General features: G+C 41.2%; 1 protein-coding gene across 1 annotated transcript in view; it reads right to left on the reverse strand.

Moving 5' to 3' along the window:
- The window catches only part of CCNI (cyclin I), a 48,288-nt gene extending 25,262 nt beyond the window's left edge, over positions 1-23,026 (reverse strand). The window contains exons 1-2 of the mRNA XM_027854454.1: positions 22,942-23,026; positions 1,164-1,320 (exon numbers count right to left, since the gene is read on the reverse strand). Of these exons, the coding sequence (XP_027710255.1) occupies positions 1,164-1,277 (114 nt within the window). The 5' untranslated portion in view covers positions 1,278-1,320; positions 22,942-23,026. The remainder of the gene's footprint in view (positions 1-1,163; positions 1,321-22,941) is intronic.
- Positions 23,027-24,164: the final 1,138 nt, after the last annotated feature.

A 24,164-nucleotide genomic window follows, 5' to 3' on the forward strand; every position in this document is an offset into this window, starting at 1 on the left:
TATGTACTATACAATTTATACCCATTTTTTGGACATACTACAAAACTCTGACTTTCGAGTTATTACAAGCCTGAAACTATTTTTACTTCTGATGACACTGTTAAGTTATAAATGAGTTATCTGAAATCAAGGCCTTGGTCAAAACACATTCCCCAGGTAGAGCACTGTTCCTATGGGAAAACAAGATTCACCAGATGGTTTCTAGAAATGTGTCAAAAGCAGGTATTGTTTATAGTGGAAAAAGATCCCAAACTAGAAGCCAGGAAACCTGGGTTCTGGTTCCATCCTGTTAAGTCACTTGCTACTTGATCTTAAGTAAGTCACTTAACTTTTTAAGTCTGTTTACTCATTCTTAAAATAGGGATGCCACCCATTCTACTGAGCACAGAAAGAGAAAGATGTCGTTTTTCCAGGTGGGGAATAAAAATAAAAACAAAAACAATGGCTCTTTCAATGAGACTTCTTCCTTCTGATGAACAAAGTAAAGATTCTAACCATCCTTAACTTCTGACCTGGATAACACGCATGTTCACAACTGTAAATCTGCGTTGAATAATGAACATTTGCAGTAAACTAATTTTTGTTGTGCACAATAACTGGTCTCAGAGTGTGTCTTTCTGTAAAACTTACTATTAACCATCAGAGGAGCAACACAAGAGATAAGGCCTATGTTCCAAAGGTTATGTAGCCATAGGAAGGAAGTTCAAGCTTCACTGGCAGAAAACCAATTTTGTTTTAGTTATAGGAACAAATTCTTAAGTCTTATCTTAGTCTTTAAGAACATGAAAATATTTTGAAATAAGCTATTTAGAGGCAGCTCGGTGGCACAGTGGATAGAGCTCCAGCCTTGGAGTCAGGAGGACCTGAGCTCAAATCTGGCCTCAGACACTTGACACTTACTAGCTGGGTGACCCTGGGCAAGTCACTTAACCCCAACTGCCTCACCAAAAAGCAAAAAAAAAAAAAAAAAAAAAAACAAAGAAAGAAAGAAAGAAAGAAATAAGCTATTTAGCTACAAATCTATAAGAAAAATGACTCTTGCTTACATGGTTCTTCTCCCCACCCCCCTGAAATCCTTGAATGAGGTTATCAAAGTATAGGGCAGTAGGGTCTATCTTATCTTTGTTCTAAGTATCTCCAGTAAAGAAAATCAAAATGTTTACCTGATTGGTAGGTATTTTGAGCACATTAACCTTCCACATCTGGGCTTCCCTAGAGATTGCCATCTCCAGAAGGAAAGATAATCTCTCATTTTCCAAGGGGCCTGGAAACTTCATGATACCCTCTGGATCTGCCTGCCACCCAACTTTACACAGCTACCTGTAAAATAAAAAAATAAAATAATGCTATACTTCTAATTGCAGAATATATGCAGCTATATGTATGCCACTTCTGATACCTGAAAGGCAACACATAAAATAACAGATAGGTCAAGAAGAATAGAAGGATAAGAATGCAGAAAGTACAAATTTAATTATATTAACATCAGAAATACCTCTCAAAAATATATCATTTTAAGTTCATTAGCTTGGCATTTAACGACACACCCCTTGCCCCCTCCCCACATATGAAAAGACTCCAAACTATCTTTCCAACCTTATTTCACGTACTCTACATTTTACCAACAAAAAGACTGACAATTCTTCAAAAGATATGAGCACACGCAAGCCAGGGTGGGTCAAAGGCAAAACTTAAAAGCAATCTGATCTCACATTGGAAGACAAGGCCACATCAATGCCCAGACAGCCCACCAGAACCAGCATCCAGGCAGCCACCACCCAAGCCACATCAGGAGAAAGGGCCAAAGACCTGGGAAGCAAAGTACCCCAAGATTTTGCATAAAAGCATAACATTAGCACCATCAACATCTAGGTATGCTGTGCCAGGTCTGAGCAAGGGACAGAGCCAATTCCAAGTCAAAGTTATACAAGAAGGTAACAGAAACTGCCAAGGCAAAAATCTAAGTCAAGCCATCAAGAAACAAAGCCAAAACTCATGAGTTCCTGTACAAGGAGGGGACCTAGTCTTAAGGCACATATAGGACACGCAAGGGCCTCCCCATATGGTTCCAAAGAACAGAGTGTGACCGAAGCCCAAAGCCACAATCCACAATCCACGAACTGGAGCTGGAAATGAGTTAACAAAAGAAGACATGCAAAACGATGAATAAATACTATAACTGAGAGAAGCCCAGAAAAACAGAGTGATTCCAAAACAACTGAATTATATGCCAACAAAACTGACAACTTAGATGAAGAGAATATTTGCAAAAAATATACAGAATAAGAGAACAAGAAATAGATTACTTAAATAACTGAACATCAGACCAAAAAAAGAATAAGTCAGAAAAGAAACACTGGACCAGATGAACTTCCAAGTGAATTTTATCAAGGAAATTAATTCCAATATTACATAAACTACTTACAAAATCAAGGGGGTAAAAGGGATCCTTCAAAACTCTTTCTATACTATAATTATGGTGCTGATACGTAACCAAGGGAGAGAAAATTATAGACCAATGGTCCTAGAGAATATTAATGCAAAAATCCAAGCAAAAAACTACAATAACATTTTAAAAAATTATATACTATGGCCAGACTGGATTTAAACTTAATGCAAATCTGCTCAATTCCCCCTGTATGGTATAGGAATGCAGAAGACTGATTAGCCTGAGACAGAAGCTAGACCTGAAAGAAAGTGGACTGGCATCGAGATGGGACCAGAATGGAACCAGTTCTGGTACCCCCTAATCCCTCCCACACCAAGTCATGTTGGGCAGAATAAGGCTGGTGAAAATTGGTTTACCCAATGTGAAAGGAAGCCAAGACAACTTTGAGGCCCAGCCCTAAGGAATCTGCTACTAAAAAGAAAGGAGTGAGAAAGCGAGCAATAGAGGAACAGAAGGAGGAAAAAGACTGTAACCAACCAAAGAACTCAGGAGGAAGAAAGCTCAGTTAAAAACCTAGAGCTCAAGGTGATAAATCAAAAGAGAAGATTTTAAAACAGAAGGGAAGCTGGTCTCCAGGACATCTAAGCAACTGAAAATATATCTAAATAAATATTTCAAGATAAAGAAAAATTAATCGAGACCTCATGAGAGAGAAAAACCTCGAGATTCCCAGGAACACAACCACAGCAGGACTGTCTCAAATAGCTCAAGAGAAAAATTAGAATCTTGAAAACAGTTATAGCTTGCATAGTAGAAATAACTAGCAGACAAAAAATAATAACAAAATTCATCTGGAAGAACAAAAGGTCAAGATTATCAAGAGAATCAATGGGGGAAAAAAACCATGAAGAAAAGCAGCCTACCACTACAAGATTTCAAACTATACTAGAAAGCAGTAATCATCACAACAATCTGGTACTGGCTAAGCATTAGAGTAATGGATCAATGGAATAGATTAAGTACACAATATGCAGTGGGCAACTCCCATTCAGTGATAAAGGCTATGTAAGAAATGAGGCCAAAAACGGCCTTTCTTACCAAGTCAAAAAAAAAAAAAATCAATCTGGGAGGGGAAGACCTTCAGGGTTTCTGGCCAAAACAGAAACAACTGCTATTTGCCATTGTTTGTCCTCCATTCTCAAAAAGGTCCAGTGTCATCAGGAAGGGGATGTCTTTGACTTGCAAATAAACTGGATTTAAGTGAGGCAGAGCTATGCAAAATCAATGGGCATTGCCTCAAAGAGAAGCTAAGGATGATTTCAAGAGTTGAAGATGAGTAAGGAGTTGATTCTTTTCACAGGGTACTACTTGTGGAGGTGAGAAATGGAATTTCTTATAGAGGGAACACACAGTTCATACTAAGTTCCCTGGAAGGGGAAAAACAGTCATTAAGTCAGGTAAAGTAGGTATAAACCAGATTTCAGAGAGCCTGCTTACAATACCGGGCTGAGTATTTTGTATGTTATCCTAGGGGAAATAGTGAGGCATTGACTGTTTTTGTCTAGGGCTGTAACATGTTTGGAATAGCACCTACTTCATAGAGTTGCTATGAGGAACAAATATACAAAGTGCTTTTTAAACCTTGAAGTATTGTAAAAAGCTAGTTTATTATTATCATGTACTTCTTAAATATTTTTATTTAAAAATATTTTGTTAATCCCTTCTGGGAAAAAGTTACTTTAGTTAAAATGAAAATGTATGCCTAACTTTGATTTCTACAGAGTATAAAATTCTGGATGTACAGCTCAACTTGAGAAAAGTTGGGTCTATACCCAGATGCATAAAATATATAAAAATATAAAATAATTATGGGATGAGGGAGGTAGGGAAAGAAACAATAATTTGGATCTTTTTTTAAAAAGTATTAAAGAAGGTGGGTTTCATAAAAACCTGGAAAGACTTACACGAACTGATGCAAAGGGAAGTGAGCAGAACCAGGAGAACACTGTACACAGTAACAGCAACACTGTATGATGAACAACTATGAAGGACTTAGTTATTCTCATCAATACAATGATCCAAGACAATTCCAAAGGACTCAAGATGAAAAATGCTATTCACTTCCAGAGAAAGAACTAATGGAGTCTGAATGCAGATCAAGTCATATTCTTTTCATTTTCTTCATTTTTTTCCCCCTTTTGGTCTGTTTCTGCTTTCACAACAGGACTAATATGGAAACATGTTTTACATGACTGCACATACATAACCTATTAAACGGCTTATCATCTTAGGGAGGGGAGAGGTGAGGGAGAGGGAGAAAATTCGGAATTCAAATTTTTTTTGAAATGAATGTTAAAATTTGTCTTTACATGTAACCGGAAAAAAAAATTCTTTTTTTTTAAAAAAAAAAGTACTGCACAGAAGCTTCCTTAGTCACCACATTTTACTTTGGAATTGTTACATAATTTAATTCAAATGATTTGATTCCATGTAGCACTGACAATCCTTCTCCCTCAGGACTCAAATGTTCACTCTAAACTATTATCAAATGCCATCAATTTGCCCCTGTAGACCCTGGAGCGCTTGGGGCTATTTTGGATAATCATTAAAATGCGGACATCTTCCTAATATGAAATAACTAATTTGTAGTCAACTCTGAAAGGAAAGAGCAAAAATCAAAAGGAAGCACCATATACAATGGGATATAGTAGAAGCTTTCCCAATTAAAAAAAAAAAGAGTAAAGAAAGGATGCCAAATTCTCCCTATTATTAAAACAGTTTTAAAGATTCTAACAATAGCAATAAGACAAAAAGAAAGAAATTAAAGGTGTACCGATAAACAAAAAGGCGATTTTTCTTAATCCCTATTGTTGATGACATGATAATTTACTTAAAAAATGCTAAAGAATCTGCAAAAATACTATTATGTACTTGGCACAAAGCAAATATGCAAGATGACAAAAGATGGGAACAGGCAATAGGAAGACAGGCACCTGTATATTTGGTAGAGCTTTGAATTAGTACTTCAATTTTGGGGAGTAATTTGGAATTATACAAACAAAGTGCAGGAGAAAAAAGGAATGCAAGGGTGTTGTGAGGGACTGTCTGATGTTGGCAGTTGCCAGTTGGGCGCTGTGGCAAGAGTAGGGTAGAATATGGGTATTTTGGAAGTCAAGGCAGGGGCTGTGGTAGGCAGAGTCGTGGTGAACTGGGATGGGCTGGATACGGAGAAGCCCTGAGGCAGTGGGCAGTGCTATGTGAGATAAGCTGGGTGCAAGGAAGTAGCCCGAGCTTGTGCTCCTGAGGCAAGGGGCGGTGCCACGTGGGAGTGGGACGGCAGAGGACTGAGTTCCTTTTGCCTAGTCCCCTCCCTATATGCAACGTCAACCCCAGACGCCTCCATCTTGTGACCTTCCTGACTTCCTGGGTCCCTTTGTGTAGCACTGACCCCAGACGCCTCCTCCCAGTATCTGAGTCTGACTTCCTAGGTCACGTACTCTGTCTATGCACTAATCCCAGACGCCTCCTTCCTGTATCCGGTCCTAGCCTCCTACGTCACTCCCTCTCCCTTGGTGTGCTAAACTCAGACAGCCCCTTCCGGTATCTGACCCTACAATCATTGGCTAGTAAGCGGGCTGGGGAGGAGGGGCTAGGTAGGTATTTAGGAACGAGCGTGGTCAGATCACGCGCGCTCTCTCTCTTGGCTCCTGCTCTGTTGCTCTGGCCTTGCTGCTTGGGCTTGCTGTGATGGCCTCTGAATAAAGCTCTGGTGTTGGCGCCTCCTGATGGCTCGTCTCTGTGTGTTTATCCGGCTGAGGACCGAAGACTCGAGAGTGAGTATGACTCTGGCAGCCTGCTCCTTATAGGAGGAGAGGGTCGGCGCGGCCGGTACAGGGTGTAGCAGAAATTCTTTCACAAAATTTGAGAGCAGAAGTCTACCAACAAGGAGAGAAAGGATGCCAATCCAACCTCACTTTCATTTGAACTGGTCAAAGGAAGGAAGAATTGAATACACACAGACAGCTAGATGCAGAAATACAGCTAGGTCATGATCAATGAGAACCTGAATAATGCAAAAGTTCATTCTGTAAGAACTGTAAAATGATACGAGGTGGCATCTGATGTGAGCCAAAATTCAATCACAGGATATGTGAGGGGAAGTTGAAAGTTTTAATACACAGTTACATGGTCAGTCTGCATTTGCCTACTGTTGCATCTGGGTGTGCTGGGCCACTACACATCATTTTACCAAAAGTGGTGTTAATTTTTTTATGTGTCCTTAACAAAATGGACAAAAAGAATACTTCAGATTCACCTGCCAGCATAAAAAAAAAATACTTATTATTGCATTAGAACATAAATATGATGTATCTGAATGGCACAACCATAGTCATAGTAACGTGAAAACAGGACATGTCAGAATGCCCGATCTACATCACAGACTATTATGAAAAGCACAGGTGAAATAAAAGAAAAAAGGTAAAGTTGCATCAGCTTTTTGTGGTTTGCAAACAACTACAAGGAATAAACATGTTATAGTGAGAGAAATGGGAATAACTTTTAGCAGCATGGATTGAAGACCTAGCAAAAATGCATTCCTCTTTTAAAAAAAGAATGTAATTGTCTTTATGTGTAATTGGAAAAAATAAAATAATGTTTAAAAAAAACAGAAAAAATGATTACGTAAATCTTTTTTTAAAAAAATGCATTCCTTTCAGTAAAGCAGCCAAACCAAAGCTTCAAGTTTATTTAAGGCAGTGAGAGGAAAAGGGAAATGATGTGGATAGCAAAAAACCTTTTACTTCCAGCACTCGTTGTTGGTATAGTCACTTTTAAAATTAAGTTCTACTGAATAAAGTTAAAATTAAAATTTTTCAATTGGGGATGCAGTAGCTAAATATGTTTTGTGGGAAATAATTGAAGGTGGATACATTGACCAAAAAGTTTTTAATTTGGATGAAACAGGCTTATTCTGGGAAAAGATACATTTTAGAACTTACGCGTCTATAAAAGAAAAAAACTCAACCTGAGTTAAAGTGTTCAAGGATCACCTAACATTTTTAATAAAGAAGGGAATTTTAAACAACACTAATGCTTGTTTATAAGTTTTCTGCCTTTGACAGGTTATAACCATTGATCATTTCCAGTTTTTTGGCAGTCAAGTAAGGAGGCATGAGTGATTAATGCTGTTTTCAAAGACTAGTTTTCAAGTTATTTTAGCCAGCTGTTTAAAAATATGGCAAGGACCAACAATTACATGGTTAAGCATTTCTGATTTCAGATAATGACCCAGGTCATCCAACTACAACTGGTTCTGTGAGAATAGGACTATGCAAATTTGCAGAGAGGCAGACAAAAGTCTTCTGCACCCACCACTGTGCATATGAAAAGTCAAAGAAAGAGAGGACAATTTGGCTTATGCTGTTAAAATATGATGATAGCACCAAAAACTTCATTAGGAATATATTTAGTATTTAAATTTTGCTTACTATAACTACCCTTACTCTTATTTGTAAAAAATTGAAAGTTTTCTTACTTTTGCTATTATGTTAACAAAGTAAACACCTTATTTTTTTTCAAATTTCCACTGGGATGAAACCAATTATCTTGTTTTAGCATATAATTATAATTTTGAATAGTGTGAATTTGAATAATGTGACCACTTCACCAGATTCCTTATTCACATTAATTGGGAGCTACCTACATTCTACCAATGGGGTAACAAAAGGGAAAGAGGAGAGAAGAGGGAGTAGGAAGGCAGGTAGATTAAGAGAAGGATTAGTCCTAAGCAAAACAAACTCTAACCACTGAGGGTAGCTCTTGAAGAGGGGTTTAAAAAGAAAAGAACGGATCCACACCTGTCACCGGGCTCTGTGCAAAGGAAAAAGAAAAGGGGTAGTAACTGCAAACCGCATCAACCCAAGAGCACTGGTGCTGGGCACACTCGTCCCACACCACCCTCCTCTTCCTTCTTCCTAAAGAGGAAGTATGGGAAGCCCTGAACACCACCATAACCAGCATCCCAGAACATGGAGGATGAAGAATGATACCCATCTCCTGATATGGAGGTGATGGACTCAAGGTACAGAAGGAGACATGCATTTTTGGACATAGCCACTGCATGGATGTTTTGCTTCATTCTACCTATTTGTGACAAAGTTTCTCCCCTTTTCTCTTTTTTTTTTTTAAATGAGTGAGTGATGAAAATAGTGACAACCAAAGGCAAAAATCACTAATAATCAGAGAAATGCAAATAACTCTAGGGGTATACCTCACACCCATGCCATTGGCCAACATAACCAAAAAAGGAAACTGACAATTGTTGGAATTGTGAATTGCTCCAGTTATTCTGGAAAGCAATTTCGAACCATGCCCCAAAAGTCACCAAACTGTGCATACCCCTTGACTCAGCAATACCACTACTAGAGATCAAAGAGGGGGAAAAAAGACCCACATCTACTTAAATATTTAGAGGTGATTTTTCGGTAGCAACCAAAAATTAGAAAGTAAAGCACTGTCCATCAATGAAGGGAATGGCTAAACAAATTATGCCATATCAATACGATGTAATATTACCGTGCAATATGAAATGACAAAAACGGGGCAGCTAGGTGGTGCAGTGGATACAGCACTGGCCCTGAAGTCAGGAGGACCCACGTTCAAATCCGACCTCAGACCAAACACATGACACTTACTAGCTGTGTGACCCTAGGCAACTCACTTAACCCCAATTGCCAAAAAAAAAAGACAAAAAAGATAACTGCAGAAAAACCTGAGAAGACCTAAATGAGGTAAGACTTAAGAACTCTGATCAATGCAATGAGTAACCAGAACTAAGGACCAATAAGGAAGCACTGCACCCAATTTCCTTATAGAAAGAGGACAGATGCAAGAACTAGAAATACATTTTCAGATATGGCCAATGTGGGAATTTGTTTTGCTTAACTATGTCTATCTGTTACAATGGTTTGCTGTTTGTTTGTTTTTTTTAAATGTTTGGGAAGTGGGAGAGGGAGGCTAGGTTCATCATAACTGCTGTGTGACTTCCTTCTCTTGACTTCACTTAGCTAAAAACACATGCTGATTTGCAAATCTGTAAAAGAATACAGGGACAGCTAAGGTGACACAGTGGATGGCATGCGAGCCCTGGAGTCAGGAGACCCTGAGTTCAAAACCAGCCGCAGATGTTTACTAGTTTTGTGACCCTGGGGAAGTCTTACTTAACCTTGTTTGCCTCAGTTTCCTCATCTGTAAAAGAAGCTGGAGAAGGAAATGGAAAACCTTACACACGACTAATCGACAAAACAACAGCAAAAAGGATACATATCATAAGATACATGTAACACAAAAGGATATTTTCCAGATGTATCAAATTGAAATTTTGTTTCTTAGTGCCACATCTACATATTCATAGATTTATCAGCTAAATAGATATTTAAATGTAAAATCTGGCTATTATAGCTCAGGAGGTTCAAAATTTTCATTTCCTTTGGAAACCAAGAGAGGCAGTGTGCCATAGCGGCAGAGAGCTGGACTCAGAATCAGAAATACCTGGGTACAAGTCTTGCTCCTGGACATATTCTGGCTGTGTGAACCTGCCAATTTACTTAATCTCTCAATGCACCAGGAAACTCTCTGACACCACAAATGTTAGAAATGCTGCTACCCTGCAATGCTACGGAGAGTTTCCTAACCAGAGATTCCCCATACCGATTAAATCATAGATCCAGACCCCCCAAAAAGAAATCAACTTCATGCCTTAAATTGAGCTACATAAAAAAAAAATACGTTTATAACTTGGCTAGATCCAAATTTTAACAATTAAACCAAGCCTCTCCATTTCTGGTAGTATCCCAAGGACTGTTCTATAATACAGGAAGTCCTGAACGTCTTTGTGCAATTGTTAAAGCTGAAAATTGCACAAAGACTTTTGTAACACCCTATATAATACAGACTTGTGGTCAAGGTTTTAGGAGCATACAGTAGCAAATCATCACTATGATCAGTTTCTCATCAATTTTCAATAAAAAGAGTTTAGAGTTGTACTAAGAATTATGAGCATAGCATTTTGTGGATGTACAGGGTGTTTAAGAGGCTAAGTGAAAAATGTCAACAAGCCCCCTCCCCATTTTTTAACTTCTTTACAAGATCCATCCCTTTCTCTCTAAGGACTGATTATCTTTTGTATGGACTACTACAAAGCAGAAACCACCACAATCTTTACCTACAAGGAATTTACACATATGTAAAAGAGTCATTCCCAAATGGAGATATGGCCACAGGGTATGAACAGGGCTCAAAATAAGAAGTGTAAACTATTAATAACTATATTTTTTAAATTGCTCCAAACCACTAATTAAATATGATAAATGCAGAAATAAACACTCAGGTTTTACCTCACACCTAGTAAACTGACAAAGATGACAAAAGATGAGAATAGTTAATGTTAGAAGCTGAAGAAAGACAGACACACTAATATACTACTGGTGGAGTTAAAAATCAGTCTGACAATCTTGAAAAGCTATTTGGAACTCATCCATGCTCTTTGACCCAGACACCCAAAGAGGTCAGATACAGAAAGAAAAGTCCCACGTTCACCAAGATATTCACAGCAGAACTTTCTGCAGTAGCAAAGAACTGGAAACAAAATAGAAGCCATCAACTGGGGAATGGTTAAATAAATTGTGGTTCATAAGTGTAACGAAATAATACTGTGCTATAAGAAACAATGAACAAGATCAATACAGAGAACCATGGAAAGATTTATAGGAACCGATGCAAATGAAGTAAGCAGTCAGGAAAACAATAGACACAATGACCACCACTATGTAAATGGAAAGAATTACCACAAAACAATCAAAACCAAAGGGTAAGAGTATCCCCAAAGAGGAGACCAGAGGAGACACCTCTCCCCACCCCTTCACAGAGATGAGGGTCCACAGGTGTGGAATACTGCATATAAAATCACATTTTCTTCCTCAATGTCCTGATGAATTTTGCTAAATTTCTTTCTCTCCTTATAAGTCTTTGTTATAAAGGATGGTTCTCTGGGAGGCAGGAAGGAGAAGGATACAGGGACAAATATACATGTTAAAAATAAAAATATCAATAAAACTCTCTTTTAAAGATATTTCAATAAAATACATTTTTTAAAGTAAGTTAAAAAACAGAAAAGTTTCTGTCTGGTTATATATTAATTTGTACTCTGTAAGCAATAGGTAAAACTGAAACACTTTCTAAAAATCTAGGGTGATGAAATTATCTAATTAAAAGGTTTTACTTTATGGGTGCTATACCATTATTATATTTTCCTTAGTGACTTCATTCACTGGCATTATAGCCAGAGTAGAAATTGGCAAACCGCCAAAATATATATCCTGCATCACAGCAACTGCTGGGAAATATATTTTTTCAGAAGATATAGTGGTTAGGGGTGAGGAAGGAAGTCACAGTATTTCCGTACAATACTAAGAAAAAAGGGAAATTCTATTAAAATAGATGCAAAATGAACAAAAGATCTAACCAGGCAAGAAACAGATGAAATTACAGAAAAGACAAGAGACAATTTCCATAACGTAAAATTAACTGGGGGGGAGGGACAGACAAAACAAATGCAGCAAGAATTATAAAAGAAGCAAGCAATTGAGGGGGGCAGAATCTTTGCATCAAGCAACTGTGATAAAAGTCTGACATCCAAATCTATAGAGATATGACCCAAATATATAAGACTGAAAGCCATTCCCTAATAGCCCCGTGGTCAAAGGATAGGAAGTATTCTTAAAAAATAAAAAATTGGGGGCAGCTAGGTGGCGTAGTGGATAGAGCTCAGTCTTGGAGTCAGGAGGACCTGAGTTCAAATCCAGCCTCAGACACTTGACATTTACTAGCTGTGTGATCCTGGGCAAGTCACTTAACCCCCACTGCCTCACCAAAAATAAAAAGAAAAAAGAAAAAACTTGTTTTAATCAGCCATTAAGATCTGCCTTCTCCCTCCACCCTCTCCTAATTGAGAACATGAGAAAAACAAAACCCATTACAAACATGTATAGTTAACTAAAACAAATTTCTACGTTGGAATGCACAAAAAATATTTCTCTCATTCTGCATTCCAAGTCCTTCCCTCTCTATAAGGAGATGGGTAGCATGTTTCATCATTAGTCCTCTGAAATCCTAGATGGTCTTTACAATAGTAAGAGTTCAACACAATAGTAGTCTATATATATACCACAACTTGTTCATCCATTCAAGATATGAAGTTTTCAAAAGAAAAAATGCAAATGATCAAAAAATATGGGAAAAAAGTATTAAGAGCCAGGAGACAGATATTGGGAGAAATGCTGGTGATATGAAAAGATATCAATAAGAATTTGTTTTAAAATAAAATATTTGAGAAATGCAATGTTTAAAAAAAAAAACTCTGGGGTATCACTTCACACTCATCTAATTTTCTTCTTCTTCTTTTTTTTTTGGCTAAGCAATGGGGTTAAATGACTTGTCCAGGGTCATACAGCTAGTAAGTGTTATGTGTCTAAGGCTGGATTTGCACTCAGGTCCTCCTGAATCCAGGGTTAGTGCTCTATCCACTGCACCACCTAGCTTCCCCCACTCATCTAATTTTCAAAGATGAAAGACAGGTATAGTCAATGTTGAAGGAGTTATAAGAAAACAGATACACTAATACATTTCTAGGACAACTGTGAATTGATCCAAATTGTTCTGGAAAACGATTTGTAAATGATACAATAAAAGTTATTAAACTGCCTCTACTCTTCGACCCAGCAATCGGTTCCAGTTCTAACAGTTTTCCATCAGTTGGGGAATGGCCGAACAAACTTGCAGAATATAAATATTAATGAATACTACTTCTAGACAAATACAAAGAATCCACACAAAGACTGGAAGACTTTCATGAACTGATGCTGAGCAAAGAAGTCAAATCAGAACATTATGATATTATTACAGATAAAGACAACACAAAAAGTCAAAGTCAGATCAAATGCAGCGATCAATGTTGGTTCCAGAGGACTAATGTGGAGACAAGCTTTGTTCCTCTCGATAGAAAGGTTAGACTGTGGCTGCAGAAAATCCATATTCTGGCAGCTGCAGTTGCTGAACTGGATGGTTTCCCTTAACACAGCATCCCCAAACTACCTACTGTTCCTGTTTCCAACCTGCTTCTGCAGCCACCATTCCAGGAAGCAACCTCTGCAAGACAAGTCTCGGAAACTGCCTCTTTAATAGTAGAAGCCACTGAAGATCCAGAAAGCAAAGTTCTCACCCAAGTCCTCCATCAGAAAGGCACCAACATCAGAAACAGATGTGGCCTTATTAAGGGAAATGACTCGAAAGAAGATGAATTCCTGTCTGCCTTGCCACTGTGCCCTCAGGACCACCAAGCCTTTCCCGCCACTCTGCAGCTGAAAACACCTTCTGGAGCTCCGGGAGATCAAAAGTTCTTACTTTCCTCTTTGCATTCCCAGCTCTTAACACTTAGTAACTGCTTTGTCATTCATTTAAAAATCAAGTATCAAGAAAGTCCAACTGTCCTAAATGGTACTAGAGTGACTATATTAACTCAGGGACTTTATCCACAACCAAAAAAAACCAAGATGCAAAGAACATTAAAGCTATAAGGGAGATAAACATAGGGGCAGCTAGATGGCCCAGTGGAAAGAGCTCCAGCCTTGGAATCAGGAGGACCTGAGTTCAAATCCAGTCTCAGATACTTGACACTTACTAGCTGTGTGACCGTGGGCAAGTCACTTAACTCTATTGTCTCACCAGAAAAAAAAAAACAAAAACGTATCAAGTATAACCTCCTCATTTTACAGCTAAGAAAGATTCAAAACTTAAGTAAATTTGTTTAAGCCTGAACTGCAAGCTACCGCTAAGAACTTCATTATTTGTGGAAAAAATTCTTCAGATGACTAACTGAAAGGTTTACTTCTGGAAACTCCCATTAAGCCAGAGTTTCCCAAGCCATGAGGCTCGTTCTCCTTGAGGGGAAGTGAGACCTGTTACCTTATCAATGTATTCACTGCTGTTAAGTATAATGGGCTTCCTCCAAAACCTGAAACTTTTTTAACTGGAAATAACTTGAGAACACATATCCTTAATTATTTAAACTTTTCAACTACTAGGAATAACGAGGAGGAAAGGGACCAAATCTGTAATTTCACTAACACCGAAAACTTCCAGATGAGGAAACTTGCTCCCCCAGGCTGAGAGGTGGTTTAAGGACTGGAGTCAAAAAAGAGGTTAGTTTAAATACTGCCTAAGACTCTTACTAGCTGTGTGACCCTGGGCAAGTTCCGTAACCACCTGAAACTTTATAGTTTCCTATAAGACGAGGATAATCATAGCACACACCTCACAAGGTTGTTGCGACAAAAAAATGATTGCTTTTATCATGTAAGTTTGCTTACAGAATTGCTAAGTGTAAAAAACCTCAATGTTGATGTGACCAACTGACATGAACAGAAAAACACTTAGCAAATCATGTGGAAAGCAGCTTCAAATAGTTCACCTGTAGCTAAGGTAGGAAGGAGAACTGTATTAATTGAGAAACTAAACATTTTATATCATGTAGTATAAAAGCAGCTTCAAATGGTTCCATTTACAGACAATGTGGTGGGAAGAAGAACTGTTGAGTGAAGCAGAAGCAGGAAAGAGCCCAACAAAATCTCACCTTTCTTCCTATTTTTAAATGTTATAGTATATATTTTGAGCCTCAATGAATCAGCAAGCATTTATTAATTGCTTACTGGGCCAAGCAAGCTAGGTAATGAGAATAAAAACACAAAGAAGCAAACAATTTCTACTCACAAAGAGTTTCGGAACCTATCTCCTATTCATAGGACATATTTATAGGATCAGCCAACAAGCATTTACCTTACATGAGTTATGACGGTCTTATGAAATTGCCTTCTATAGTTCTTCCTAGAACCATGCCTACAAGCATAAATTTAAAACATTTTTAGACTTCAGAGACACTTCCTTTTATAGAGAAAGAAATGCAACCTAGCGTGGCTTGTCCAAAAACACACAATCAGCTAGTGGTATAGCCAAGACACAGGTCTCCTGACTCCTAATCCAATGCTTGTAAAGACCACATACTCATTTAATTTGGGATCCCTTTGAAAGATTACCTCCAATCTTCCAGCTACAGTTAGGAGGCTACAATTCATTTTGTATCGGTTCTTGGGCCAGCTGATTTCTAAGCAACTGGCCTGCAAATTCAAGGCAAGGAATCTAACAAAATAAGGTCAAATTGGAGAGAGATGATACTCTGGTTCCCTGTTAAGAATAAGCTCACAGAGATAGGTCACATCAGCAACGAGATGGAGGATTAAACATTTTCTCCAGTCTCTACTAACTCTTAAAAACTCCCTAAGAGGAACATCTCCAAGGCCAAGAAACCAAAAAGCCCAAAAAGGAAACAGCTTTAAGAATTAACATCAGCACCCACCCTCACTAGCTCCCAAGCTCCCGAGGCTACACAACATGATTCCTAAGCTTATGCTCTAGGGTCTATCTGGAAATTTCCCACTGTGACCACTACAGTCTCTGCAGCACAGCCAGCCACTACCCTCACCCCAATAATTTTATGGCAACAAGTACCAGAGTTCAACTATGCCCACCTACTTGTAAAAAAGGAGGTACAGGGAGATTGGATGGCCCCTACCTGAGGCAACAGCAATCAGTCAAAGAACTAAAGAGGGAACTGTGTGCAGCTGCATTAGGCCTAAAAGAAAGGGCACTAGTACCCAATGCGAAAAGTGAACAGTGAAAAGTGAATTCTCCAATGTGGAAGGAAGCTGAGTCAACTCTGGGATCCAGCAGCTGGGAGGCCTGCTATTAAAGGAGGAGTCACAAAGTGAGCAATGTAAGAATATAAGGGAAAAAAGCTAAAAACACTAAAGATCTCAGGAGGAAGAAAACTCAAGCTAAAAACCTAGGGCACAAGCAGACAAATTAACAGGGAAGAAGTTAAAACAGAAAAGAAGATGACTACCAAGACATCTAACTGCAAATGTCTCTAAATAAACACTGTAAGACAAAGGAAAATGGAACAACACCTAATGAAAAGGGAACCCTATAGATTACCCAGAGAGTATGCAACCACAGCAGGACAGTACCAAATGGTTTCAAGGGAGAAATTACTGAAACAAGTTAAAAGGGAACAAATGGCACAATTTACAGCCTGCAGAGCAGAAATAATCAGCAGAACAGAAAAACTTGAGTCTTTGGTGGCAAACAGATACAAAGAGAGAAAAAATGAAAGGGAATGCAATTATATCAAAATGAAGGACAATCTGGAAGAAGAGAAGCAAAATGTAATAAAGTTAAAACACACACACACACACACACACACACACACACACGAGCTCTACAAGGAAAACACTGATTTCAAAGACAGGATGCTTAGAGACAACTTAAGGATCAAAACTCCCTCAAGAACACTAAAAGTAAGGGCAGCTAGGTGGCACAGTGCTGATAAAGCTCAGTCTTGGAGTCAGGAGGACCTAAGTTCAAATTCGGCCTCAGACACATAACACTCACTAGCTGTGTGACTCTGGGCAAGTCACTTAACCCCAATTGCCTCATATGAAAAAAAAAAAAAACGTACTAAAAGTCAAAAAGCCTAAACATCATAATACAACAAATAATACAAGAAAATTGCCCAGAACTTCTGAATACAGAAAACAAAGCACCAACTGAAAGAATCCAAAAATGACCACCAAAAACAAATAGAAAATCTATTCTGCAAACTCCAAGACATACAGTGGGTATATTTAATAATTCCAAAGACAAACAATAAATTCTTCAAGAGACCAAGAGAAAGACCCTCAAATATAAAGGAAATTCAAGACGATTCTGTATCTACCAGAAACCACAGAAGGGAATGGAATAACATATAAAATGCAAAAGAGCTCAAGAAGCAACCCAAAATAATATTCCCTGCAAATCTTAGCCTAATTGGCAATAAAAATATCTGGATGTTCCACAAAAGAGAGGCATCTGAAACAATTCTATTAAAAAAAAAAGACATGCAGATTATTTGCACTGCAAGTATCCCAGATAACAAAAATACATGAAGGTAAGTAAATACAAATCCTAAGGAAAGCACAAGTAACAAAATAAATTACCTCATTTCTGAAGAATATTAAAAGGAGAAAAACAAACCTGGAGAGACAAGACCCTTATGGGGTTAAAAAAAAAAAAAGATCATTATGAGTTTTCTTTCTAAAAGTATACAAGGAAAAAAAATGAAAAACAGGAACTTAAACAGAAGCAATATGAGGAACAGGTTCAAAACACCAGGGACTTATCTTATGTGTGATGTTCCCAATGACGGGAAAATAGCTCCTGTAATCTCCCAGCAAGAAGTGCTACAGGAAAATGAGTGTAGCAGCAAATGGAAGGATTAAAACTAGAGGAAAAGAAAAGGGAAAGACCCTGACTCAGGAGGGGAGGGAGTTCCAGTGAAGAACACTCTCATGAGAAAGAGAAATATATATTCTGTAACGGGAAAAGGAGATCTTACTACACTGTGCCTATAATCTACGAGGGTTGGGTGGAAAGACAGACCACTTCCTCTAATCATATGGTGTGCCTCTATAAACGTCATATCTCTATGGACAACAACCCACCGCAGGAAAAGAGAAATCAGAGCTCCAGGTGACAACTGGAAGGTGGGAGGACATTAACCTAGCAAAGAAATTCCATGGCAGATGGGGAAGCAAATGAATGTGGGAAGGCAAGAGAGATAAGTGGACTAGATGAACAGGGACAAAGGAAAATCTCTACTAAGGGGCAATATTTCTACCTTGTCTACTTCCTGCAGGAATCGGTACTTCAAGAATGAGGCACAACAGAAAAAAAGGAGGGGAAGGGATAAGACCTACAAGTCAACAATAACACAGAAATTGTTTAGAATGGGAAACTCAAAATAGGTACTCTAGAAGCTTTAATTTAATAGAGCCTAAAGAAGAAATAAATAATAAAGGTCACGAATCAAAGAATACAACTTTAGAATAGACAGAATGGGAAGATAATTGATACAGAGAACAAGGTAAAGAACTCCCTTCTTTTAAAAAAAGACTCAGAAAATGAAAAAAAGACACTAACAAAAGAAGCTGAAGAAGAGATAAAGAAAAGTTTTAATTAGCTGCTTAGGAAGGGGGGGTGAAGAGACGGGAATAAGATAATTAAATAAAAGGAATCAACGAGCAAAACTCCAAAACTTTGGAAAACAGTGACAAATGAGGGGGAGAAGAGTGAAGGTTTGAGAGTGAGGGAAAGAGAGCCTGTGGGAACAGGGTTGCCTTAAGGTATATCAAGCAAAACAATTGCAAGGACAATGTATATAGTCTTAGAAGGGGAAGAGGAAAAAAAAGTACTTTTTAAAAAAAGAACCCATGTCTATTTGAACACAATGCTATGTGTGTTTTATGACATGAACTACTAGTGTAAGCAAAAGTTTACAGACTTTTAGACTACTTATTGAATGACTTGCAAAAGTTAGTTAAAACGAACACTTTCTACAAACTGCCTTTTAAACATAGTCTTAAAAGATGTTAGTTAACAAAATTCAATAGGTGTGAATAAACTCAACTCTTAGGTCTAAACAGCCAAGGGGAAAACTACAAATCAGAGGGGAAATAAAACCGTTTTTAATGTCAATAAATTGTCCATTATGTCACCAATTTGAACAATTAGGCAGCCTCGTGTTCTTTTTATCTTAACAGTCATCCTTCCCCACTACCCTACCTCCCTTGAAGTTAACCTGCTGAAAGGATTTCACTTCTTAGCTCTGTACCTGCTGGCTACAGAATTCTAAAGCCCAAAGTCAATTGTGAAAGGCTCTGCAAACTGAGTTCAAAGATCCTGCTATTATAAAACCTCGTAACAAGTAGTCAAATAGAGCCCATAAAGGGAACAAGAACTCCAAGTCACCTTTGCATGTTCTCCCCTCTCACTCTTACATGACCTAGCCAAGGCTTGCCACCCTCCTCCAAGCCCCCTGCCCCTGCACAGGCTGTCCTGTCCCCCCAGCTCCGGAATGTACTTTTTCTCCTCCACTCTTGGAAACCTGTTTCCTTCCAGGTTTAGCTTAGAGGCCACCTCCTCCTGGAAGCCTTTCCTGACCCCCTTCCTAGGCGTTAGGACCCTTTCCCTCCTCAACTTAGCATGTAGTTTATTTATCTGTTTACATGTTGTACCCAAGATAATAATGGGGACTATTCTAAATTTTTGTCTATGTGTAAAATTAAAACAAAATAAATCCACACATCTAAGATTCACCATTGGAGAATGCGAAAGAAGGGGCCTAAACACAAAAGGGGATAAACAGTTAAATGGTATTCCTTGGCCTAGTCAATAAATGGTCTACTCTCAAGAATTTTTGTTTTCAAAGTATCAACATGGCGAAACCTCAAACACCAAAAACTCAAGGTACTAAAACCCCTTAGAATGCCTGTTGCTCACATTTTCATTAAGTGAGGGGCAGTCTACCCTTTTCCTTGTCTTCCTGCCCTGAATTTATTTTCTCCTTAATATTAGCATGTTAGAAAAGCATGAATTCACATTAGGTACATCTACCTTTAAAATTTTATTACCATTATGTACCCTTTAATCAACACCGATATTGCCTTAACTATTCATTTTTTTCTTCTTTAAAAAAAAATATGGCCCTAAAAAGGGAGTGGGAAGGAGAATGAATTTGCCAGGAGATTTAAAAAAAAAGTCTTCTGGCTGCTCATACACACGGCCAACAGGAAGACATAGTTGCCCCTCCCCTTCTACACAACCCCTCCACTGCCTTCTGGCCACTTAAATTTGCTTCTACCCTTGACATCCTCTGCTCTAAGCAGAGGGCCTGCTTGGAGTTTCCCAGGTCACATCTCACCTCCTGAGTCCACATGCCTTTTCCAAGGCTATCTCTTATCCCCAGAGCCCTTTCCCTCTTTGAACCCCTAAAGAGGCCTAGTTTCCCTCAACCATCACTGAATATTTTGTGTAGGTATAATATTCTTCTTGTCTTTATGTATCTGTAAACATTTCCCCAGCACAACAAAAGCTACAGGAGAGCAAGGGGTCGTCAATTTTGTATTTGTCTCCTCAGGCATACCTTGGGCAGTCTTAGCAGTTAACAGGAAGAGGGATAAGGACTGCACCCTGGTTTCACTGGTATGGGGAACTCCCAGGTCAAAAAACTGTCTCTCCTAAAGCAGATCAGTACTTTCTCTGTAGCTTATAGCCTTAAAAAGAGTTGTCGAGAGCATTAAGAGTTTAAGTGACCAGTAAAAGATCACACAGTCAGGATGTTTAAAAGGCAAGACTTACACCCAGGCCTTCCTGGTTTCAAGGCCAGCTCACTATCCATTCACTACACCAGAAGTGGGGAACCTTGGGCCTCAAGGCCACATGTGGCCCTCCCAGGTCCTCAGGTGTGACCCTGTGACTGAATACAAACTGTGAAAAACAAAACCCCTAAATAAAATAAAAGGATTTGTTTTGTAAAACCTGGACTCAGTCAAAAGGCTGCACCCAAGGACCTGGAAGGCCACATGTAGCCTTGAGGCCCAACTCCTGTACTGCACCATGCTGTCTCTCAAGTAAATGTTTGTTCATCCATTGACTAATAGTAATAGATAACATTTATTTTTAAGTTTTCTCGTATGGGAAACCATATGATCTGCTTTCATAATACAAACTAGTTTTGGCTTTGGTACGCCTACTGTTCCTTTCTCCCTTCCTTGTCACCTGGCACGTAGTAGGTACTTAATAAATACTTGTTGACTCATTTTGCTTCTTTCCTTCTCAATTCTCCAAAGCTTTGGTGGTTATGAAATCTTCAGTTGTCACAAGAAAGGTAGTCTGACAGGGTGAATCAGGAGGGGGCCTAGAAGTCAGGAAAACCTGAGTTTAAGGCCCGTGTCTGTATGACCCTGGGCAAGTCACTCAACTTTACAGCGTTCTAGACCACTATCTTAAGACAGGGCTTCTTAACCTTTTTTGTCATGCACTCCTTTGGCAGTCTGGTGAAGCCTGTGATCTCCCCAGAATAATGTTTTTAAACGCTTAATAACAATTATGTAGGACTGCAAAAGAAACCAATTATTCTGGAATCATTATCAAAATTGAAAAAGAAAAGAAGAAAGAAAGGAAGGAAGAAAAAGAAAGAAAGGAAGGAAAGAAGGAAGGAAGTTCAGAGGCACTGGGTTGAGAACCCCCTGAGGCTACCTGCCAACCTGCAGGGGTAGAGGCAGTTTCCTGAACAAAGACGTTACAGGCTCAGGCTGCACTCCCGCCCTTGTTGTCAAACCAAAGTTCTACCTGCAAGGCTTTGTCTCCTCTGCCTTCCCTACCCCACTTCAAAATAAAAAAAAGAGGTGTCCTACAGGTCCAAGGACACTGTAAGCATTCATTCACAGGGTACACAAAGCCATTCATTGACAAAGAAATGGTCCTGGTGAAGTAGTATCATCTCCCAAATGTGCCGGTGGGATGGTTTTGATCGTTTTAAGCAGCTAACAACAGTATAGAGGTGGGGAGACGTGCCAGGCAAGTCAGTCAACAAGCATCCATTTAAAAGCCTGTGCCGAGCGCCGAGCACACAAAGAAAAGCCCTCCTCCTCCCCCTAAAAAAATAGTCCCTGCTCTCAAGGAAGTCAAGGTGCGACGGGAGAGACAATGTGCCAACAGCCAGGCAGACGTAACACAGAGCGGCACAGGCTGGAGATCTTGTCCGAGGGAAGGACCAGCACTCCCGTGCTGCCACCCAAGGCCACGAGCATCGATCAGGGCCTAGGTTTGCAGACGCTCTCCTCGGCGCCCGACACAAAGGAAGGCAAAGACAGTCGGCGACGGGGAGCCAGCCCTGAAACGTTACGTCCGTGCGCCCAAGACGGCCCGGGCAAGTGGGGATCACCCCGGAGGAAGGCACCAGCCTGCCAGGCTCCCGCCAGGGCGAGCAGCACTGGCGCAGCTCGCGGCTGGTGCTGGGCTCCGGGGGCACAAAGAAACCGGGCACTGCGGCTAACGGGGCAGGACGCACGCACGTTCCCGTTAAAGTCAGCATCTATTAGGCGCCTGCGGTGCCACGGGCACAAAGTCTGCCGAGGGCGGCGTAAGGGGGGAGAGCCCAGGCAGCGTGCCCGGGTCCCTTTAAAGTCAGCACGCCCCGAGCCCGAGCTGAGCGCCGGGGATGCAGACAAAGGCAGGGACCCCCCCCCAACCCTGCTCTTGCGGGGGGGGGGTCCCCGCACACACACACACGCCGGCCGTGCCCACGGAGGGGCGGCCCTGACCCCGGGCCACATGGACAAAGGCAGGAGGGCCCCTGCCCTCGGGGCGCAAACACCTGCCCCGACCGCTGGGGGGCCCCGAGGCTGCAGACTTTGGGGGGCCCGGGCTTCAGCACCGAGGGCGGGCATGCGGGGGGGTCTAGGCCCGGGCAGGACCGGACCCGGCTGAGGGTCCCCGGGCGCCTCCCTCCCTCGGGCCTCCCGCAGTTCGGGGGTGGGGGCGTGACGGGGGGGGCTCACCTTCCTCTCCTCCGTCTCCTCCTCCTCCTCCTCCTCCTCCCCGGCAGAGCAGTAGGCTTCACGCTGGCGACGGGGGGCATCCGGGGCTCCGCTACCGCCTCATCCTGCCCGGCGCGCGGGGGCCAACGGTCCGTGCCCGTCACCGCCTCAGGCCCATGGCGCCCCCCGGCCCAAGGCCGCCGCTGCCGCTCCTCCTGCCGGGCTGGGCAGGGGGCTCCCTCTCGCCATAGGGCGCCGGGGGGAGGGGAAGCGCCTGGGCGGGGGGAGGAGGGGGGAGGGGACAGGGACGAGCAGCCGAGGCGAGAGCGAAGCGCCGGCGTCCGTCCGTCCGTCCGCCGGGCCAGAGGAAGAGGGAGGGGAAGGAGGGAGGGGGGCAGAGCGCGGCTCCGCGAGCACCGCCCCGCCCCCGCGCAGGGATCCGCTCCCGCCGCCCGCTGCCCGCCGGCCCCCGGCTCCCGCTCCGGCCCCCAGCCCCCACCACCCCGAATGTTTGATGGCGTCTCCAGGAAGGGGCGAGGATGGGCCAGCTGGCGCGAGCCAGCGGGGGAAGCCTCGGGATTCTTTTACTTTTGTCCTTGAGGCGGAAGGATTTGCGCGGCGTGGACGGTGATGAGTCAATGACGCAAGCCCTTCCTCCCCCACCCCTCGTTTCCCGAGGCTAGAGGGAAGGGCGCATGCGCTTTTGGGCAAAGAAAGAGGTCTGGTTGTCGGGTGCAGACCGAGGCGCGAGTGAGCTTGGAGCTTTGCCCGGAGCTTGTGGCTAGCCCGGCTGCCCGCAGGGGCTTCTATGATTTTGCAGAAAGACTGCGTTTTCCGCCTCTCCTGGGGTGGTGGGATAGAGTAATGCTGGCTAGCCTTTGTGTATTGCTTGAGAGTTGACATAGCACTTTGCAAATCATATCTCGTGTTATCCTAATAACCCTGGGCAGAGGTATTATCCCCACTTTATAGATGAGGCAACTGAGGCCGACAGAAGTTAAATGACTTGCCCAGGGTTATAAAGCTCTTATAAGCTTTTACTAATCACCCAGTCTGGGGATGCTAAGCCTCTGGCCACGAGCAGCTTATGAGCTCTAGGAAGAGACACCTAAAAGTCTATGCATGTAACAAGGAAGGCCCAGGTAGGGTAGAGACCCTAAATGGTCCCTTAGATCAGGACTCACCAACCTGGGGCAACCGGGGAGGATGAGGAAATCGACCTCTTTTGGTTTTTCCCTCCAACT

The sequence above is a fragment of the Vombatus ursinus genome, unplaced genomic scaffold (genome assembly GCF_900497805.2).
Source record: "Vombatus ursinus unplaced genomic scaffold, bare-nosed wombat genome assembly UNPS02010461.1, whole genome shotgun sequence".
NCBI classification, from domain to species: Eukaryota; Metazoa; Chordata; class Mammalia; order Diprotodontia; family Vombatidae; genus Vombatus; species Vombatus ursinus.